This window comes from Juglans microcarpa x Juglans regia, chromosome 5S (assembly GCF_004785595.1).
Source record: "Juglans microcarpa x Juglans regia isolate MS1-56 chromosome 5S, Jm3101_v1.0, whole genome shotgun sequence".
NCBI lineage: Eukaryota > Viridiplantae > Streptophyta > Magnoliopsida > Fagales > Juglandaceae > Juglans > Juglans microcarpa x Juglans regia.
Genome location: NC_054603.1, coordinates 3,620,476 through 3,626,475, shown reverse-complemented (window position 1 = coordinate 3,626,475; position 6,000 = coordinate 3,620,476). Strand labels below are relative to the sequence as shown.

General features: G+C 36.1%; 1 protein-coding gene across 1 annotated transcript; it reads left to right on the top strand.

Annotated features, from left to right (window-relative positions):
- The first annotated feature begins 993 nt into the window (after positions 1-993).
- On the top strand, positions 994-5,734 carry LOC121266739. Its single transcript, XM_041170545.1, has 6 exons — positions 994-1,391; positions 2,052-2,144; positions 2,392-2,625; positions 3,052-3,154; positions 4,541-4,770; positions 5,400-5,734. Exons 1-6 carry the CDS (start codon positions 1,069-1,071, stop codon positions 5,620-5,622), a joined length of 1,206 nt encoding a protein of 401 aa, XP_041026479.1. The 5' UTR covers positions 994-1,068; the 3' UTR covers positions 5,623-5,734.
- The last annotated feature ends 266 nt before the right edge of the window (positions 5,735-6,000 follow it).

The window sequence follows — 6,000 nt, the reverse complement described above, 5'->3', positions numbered from 1 at the left end:
AAAACATCGCTTATGTATCCTTATGGCTTTCGCCTATAAATCTGATAAATCTGAAGACAAATGAAACAAGATGCGTTTGGATTGATGCACTTTGGTCTTCCTCGTTACAAATTGGCTGAAGCAATGAAATGAATTGGAAACTGTCAAGGAAACTCCATTTTTTTTCATTCTGAGTTGTATTATAATCAGTTCTGAATCCCAACTCTAAAGCTGAAAAAGAAAAGAAATACCTCCAAACACCACAATTTGCTTGGGGGGGACAGGCCCCAGAGGGGTTGGGGGGAGAAGATCACTAATCTGTGAACACACTTCACCCTTTTAGACCAATAAAGTCCCCATTTTAAGTTCATTAATTGTGTTTGGATGTTGAGTTGAGTTGAGATGATATAGTAAATTTTGTGAGGTCTGCCTAAAATTAAATGTTTTTGAATGTTAAAATGGGTTTAAATGTATTTATGAGAAGTTGAAAAATATTGTGGGTCTTACGTGTAAATAAATGTTGAATTGAAAAAAATTGTAGGTCTTATGTGTAAAAAGATTTTGAGTTGAGATGAGTTTAGTAATTTGAAAATTAGTGTTTAGATGTTAGATTTAGTTTAAAATTTGACTAAACTGAGTTAAACTCAAATGAATTTAACAACCAAACAAGACATTTTGGAAAGCAAGATCATCCTTAATATATCAAACAGAATTTATCTTCAACTTTGGGATTGTAATGAATATTTGGAACTGATAAATGTCAATATGCAAGAAGGAAACTTTGTTATTTTTATAAAAGAAATCTGTTTGGTTCCGCGTGGTATGTTTTTATTGATAAATGATTTAAGTAATGAAAATGGTGGCAAAAGGAAGGTGAAACACGAGGAATTCCCAGGAACGTCAGGATGGATTCCACGTGATATGGTTTAGAGAACGTTACTAATTGATTTAAAAAAATATTTAGAGTAAAAATGCAGCCACATCAGATTGACCATAAGCTGAGTTAGGAAGATCTAGATGGTCAGGTTAGACCACTAAACAAAGATTCTCAATCAACCCTTGCTTGCTTCCTTTCTCTCTGCAACTCCAATGGCATTCCACAGAACCCCAAAGACCAAACCAAAACTGAGATCCGCAATACTCTTGCTCGTTCTCGCCATTGCGCTCTTGTTCCTCCTTCCTTCCCTCATTTCCACTAATGGGTTGTCACTGCCTTCCTTTAGAGCCCTGGAAATCGTTCTCAAACCCAATAATTGGACCCCACGGAAAAGAATCCTCACGGGCCACGAGAAGTACTTGTACTGGGGTGACAGAATCGACTGCCCCGGAAAGCACTGCGACTCCTGTGAGGGTCTGGGCCACCAGGAGTCCAGCCTCAGGTGTGCCCTCGAGGAAGCCATGTTTCTCCAGAGGTATATATAAACACGAGTGCTGGGTACTTGGATTTATCTTTGATTTGTGTTTGTTGCTGGCTTTGGAGTTTATGAAAATGAAGATATTTGGTTGCTGAGACAGATGCTGGAAAAGATACAATTAACAAGCATTATTGGGATTCGGGAAAACATAATTTTCGCTAAGCTTTTCATTCATCTCTAGGGTGTTCGGTTAAATTACGGGAAATGGTGTTTCGGAATCCAAAGAGATGATAAATTCTTGTGAGCCTTTGTGATTCGTATTGGTTTGATGTGTTCAGAATAGGATTTGAACTGAGTCGATTTTATTTAGTAGATCAATTATCTTATCCATCCGGATTGAATTTCATGTGCTTGCAGACTTGGCCTTTCCTGGTTTTCCAAAGTTTGGGGTCTATATCGTTTGTTAGAACATGGTCAGTCCAAGATTATCGTTCTTGGAATTTGATAGTGTTGAGGGTTCTATAAATGGCATTGTGTATTATCCAAGTTGTTATTCTGGTTTTTTGAAAGTTTTATCCGACTCTGTATTTGCAATGATATGGAATGCTCGAACTGATTCATTTCCTCTGGAAATCATTACTAACTCAACATTTCGATTTTCTGATGTACAATTCTTTATGTCATTATCTAGTCTTTGACTTCTCTTTCTTGTTGCAGAACGTTTGTCATGCCTTCTAGGATGTGTATCAACCCAATACATAATAAGAAAGGAATCCTGCATCACTCTGATAATGCAAGTTCAGAGGAAAGGTGAGTTCATTGAGTCTTTTCGTGTCAATTGGTCTTTTCAGAATAAGGTGCTATGTTGTTATTGAAGTGTCTATTTCAAAATTGTTATTTATCCCTCTGCTTTGAATTTTGACAGTTCTGGAAAAGATGCCTTCTAGGTTAGGTTTTATAGATGCAGCTTAACTTTATTTTCTATTTTAATGTTTTTATCATCAATCAGGCGATTAAATTAGTCTACAATCTGAACCTACTTCCTTTCTTTTGGTAGGTGGGCAGCCAGCTCATGTGCCATGGATTCTTTGTATGATATTGACCTCATATCTGATACTGTACCAGTAATTTTAGATAATTCAGAACTATGGCATCAGGTCCTCAGTACGAGTATGAAGCTCGGAGCTAGGGGAATTGCCCATGTGGAAGGAGTTAGTCATGCTGATCTTAAAGAGAACAGTCATTACTCAAATCTCTTGCTCATAAACCGAACTGCAAGCCCTCTTTCATGGTAATTTGGCTTTTTTCCCCCACCCCTTCTTTCTTTCTTTCTTTTGTCTTTTTTGTTTTCCCTTTGATGGGATTTCTTTTCCTTTTCAAGTATCAGTCCTAGTTCTGAACATTGCATTTGATCTGGATTTCATTGAGCCTCTATTTTTATTATTTACGTGAGTTAATGTTGATTGCAAGGACCATTGAATAATCAGAGATACGGTTTGATTTCTTTTTTGCAATCAAATATCAGTACTTGGTGATAGTTCGAAAACTTCGGTCTTGTTCAATTGGATTTATATTTTGTAATTCTTTTAAATAGTTCAGAAGACAATCAGGAAATGCCTTTCCCATGTGTACCGGTTCACTTAATCCCTTGTGACTCTGTATGGACCTGTTAGGATTTTGTCAAGGACTTGAGTTTCTGAAAACGATAGCTCTTCAGGTTTATGGAGTGCAAGGATCGAAATAACCAAAGTGCTATAATGCTGCCGCATTCTTTTCTCCCTTCAATGGTGGCAGAGAAATTAAGAGATGCTGCCGACAAGGTCTGTGTTGTATGAGATTTTGTTAAAATTTCATGTTTTTTCCCTTCTATTTGCTGAATAGAAAATGGTTTTGGGGCATAGTGCATTTTTCTGAAAGATTTTTAAAATCTTGGATCACTTGGTGGTTATGGTTTTCATGATGCAGTTTTCTTTATGGAAAATGCTAATTGTACTTAAGAAAAACTTATTTCTCCATGTGTCCGTTATTGATACGTTGAGAATTATGAAAATTGAAATTCAAAAGAAAACTGACAAAATGAATCTTGTAAGTAAAATCGCTAGCACTGCTCTTTCTTTATTGCTTCTACATATAAGAAATGTATGTTCTATGTGTACCATAAACATGAATATCTCTGTTCCTTGTGGTTCATTGGTCATATAGAGAATAAATTATGAATAGTTTTACAGCGTCTAAGTTGATGAAATATAACTGAATTTGTGCACTGTCTCTGCCACTTAACAAGCACTCAAACTTTCAACTATGTAAGCCTCAACACTGTTAAAAATAGATTGGAGATACATCTGAAAATTTTGATTTCTGTACTTTTAGCAACGCCTATCATTCCATCCAGAACATGTACTGAAAATTTAGTTCATATTATTAGATATTTGCTAATCTGTGTCTTCAGTATGAAGTGTTGGAGCTTGGATCCATCATACTTTTTGTTTTGAAAAGAGGCAATGACTTCTTTCATGTTAATTCTTGATATGTGTCTTGCCTTTTCAATGACTTCTTTTGTGTTATTCCTTGATGTGTGTCTTGCCTTTTTACTGAACATTATCAAATGATGAAACAGATCATAATTCTAGATGACTGTCAAGAAAAAATTGTCATCGTCTTGAGTAATGATGGAACTTGGCAATTATGTACTGGAAATTTAAGAAACCTCTTGGGGCCGTTCAATAGTTATTATATTATGAGCATGACTGCATACATTGTATTACTAGGGCTCTTAGTACTTTATCTTTTTTTGAATTTTTTGTTCACTCAATATGGACTGTCAATTACATCAGATTTTCACTGAAATTTTTTATTTGTTCTCCATGATTTTCAGTGGTCGGTGAATTCTTCTTACATTAATTGAAGTACCGCTTAAATGGATTCTTCAGCTTGGCTTATGTTCCTTAACAGTGATATTTGGGCCTGTATGAAAATAAAAGTATTTTGCAGCATTTGGTTTGATATTACCATCTAATACAGCTTAATGAAGAGTAAAAAATATTTTGTTGGGGGGGGGGAGTAAATCTGTGCTTTCCTCAAATATATTTAAAGAAGGATCAATCTGAGACTATAGTAACTAAATTTTGTTTGGATTATGAGTCTCAGGATGGTTTATCTGAAAATCACATTTCAATATTAGATCTAAGACAAATTTGTGTCCACAGATAAAGGCACTCCTTGGTGATTATGATGCCATCCATGTTCGTCGTGGCGACAAGATAAAGACGAGGAAGGACAGATTTGGAGTTGATAGGACTCTGCATCCCCATCTGGATAGGGATACACGTCCTGAGTTTATCCTTCAAAGGATTGCAAAATGGGTTCCACCTGGAAGAACTATTTTTATTGCTTCAAATGAAAGGACACCTGGATTTTTTTCACCTCTCTCTGTAAGGTAAACAGCCCACAATCGCCTCCTCTCGTGCAGTTGAGGTCTCAAAAAGTGTTCGTTGCAGAGTGTATACTCGGTCACAAACACATCCAATAATTTCTATGTCAATTATATGAGAGCTACATGGCAGTCCATCTGGAAGTATTTAGCAGAATGGTGCAGTGAAAACTAGATCACAGTGTTGCCTTCATAGGAAAATTGACTAGACTTTCATTACTGCACCATTCTGCTAGATAAACCTTCGACCTTTTGTCCGTGTACTAGAAGCCATATATCAATGCATCTTTCATCATAAATTTGTCTTGGGAGTTCTCTGTTTTTCCAACGTGGTCAGTCGATGTGACCATTTTCCATCAAATGATACCCTACAGTATTCTACGACGTAGGAATTTTCTTAGCATTTCCAGTTCAGTTAAATCTCACTTGGCCATATGTGTTTACCTTTTTGTCATGGAAATGAAAAAATTCAAAAAACGAAAATGATTTTTTGCATGCCATCTTCCTGCGTTCACTTTTGGTCAGAAATTGTCATTTTGTGGTACTTTTGGCCTCAAAACCAGGTGTCTTGGGGAGGATTCAATTTGTCATGTGAAGACCTGCTGACCTATATTGTTGGTGATCCGTGTTTATAGGTACAAATTGGCATATTCATCAAACTATAGCCAGATGTTGGATCCCTTGATTGAGAACAACTATCAGTTGTTCATGATCGAGAGGCTAATCATGCGGGGTGCGAAAACATTCATTAGAACATACAAGGAAGATGAAACAGATCTTAGCCTTACTGACGACCCAAAGAAGAACACTAAGACGTGGCAGATACCTGTTTATACCATGGATGAAGAGGGAAGCTGACATGGGGTTCATAAATGGGGTGGTTCTCTGTTTTCTCCACACCTCAGTTCATTCTTTCCACTCAATTCTTTTATGATACGGACAGAAACTCAAATAGAAATCTCTTGACATTGAAAAAATCAAGACAACTATGGGAGGAAATCAGAGGCCGACCCCATAAAATTTGTTGTTGTAAAAATTGTGATGCTAATTATTTACAGGATTTTGTGTGTAACTTTACAAATATGTACATCTCTCTGCGGAAAATCGGCATGCTGCCCTTTTTTTCTTGTTTCCTTTTGCCATATTTTTGCCCTTTATTTATTTATAAATATATCATTTAATACTGAAAAATATTTTAATTATAAAGAGATTATACAAAAATAAATTCACAAACTG

Bases quoted from the DNA above. Each gene is read 5' to 3' on its own strand.
- LOC121266739 (XM_041170545.1), top strand. From the start codon at position 1,069: ATGGCATTCCACAGAACCCCAAAGACCAAACCAAAACTGAGATCCGCA. The intron at 2,145-2,391 runs GTGAGTTCATTG...TTCTTTTGGTAG, and splicing joins AATGCAAGTTCAGAGGAAAG to GTGGGCAGCCAGCTCATGTG. The intron at 2,626-3,051 runs GTAATTTGGCTT...ATAGCTCTTCAG, and splicing joins ACTGCAAGCCCTCTTTCATG to GTTTATGGAGTGCAAGGATC.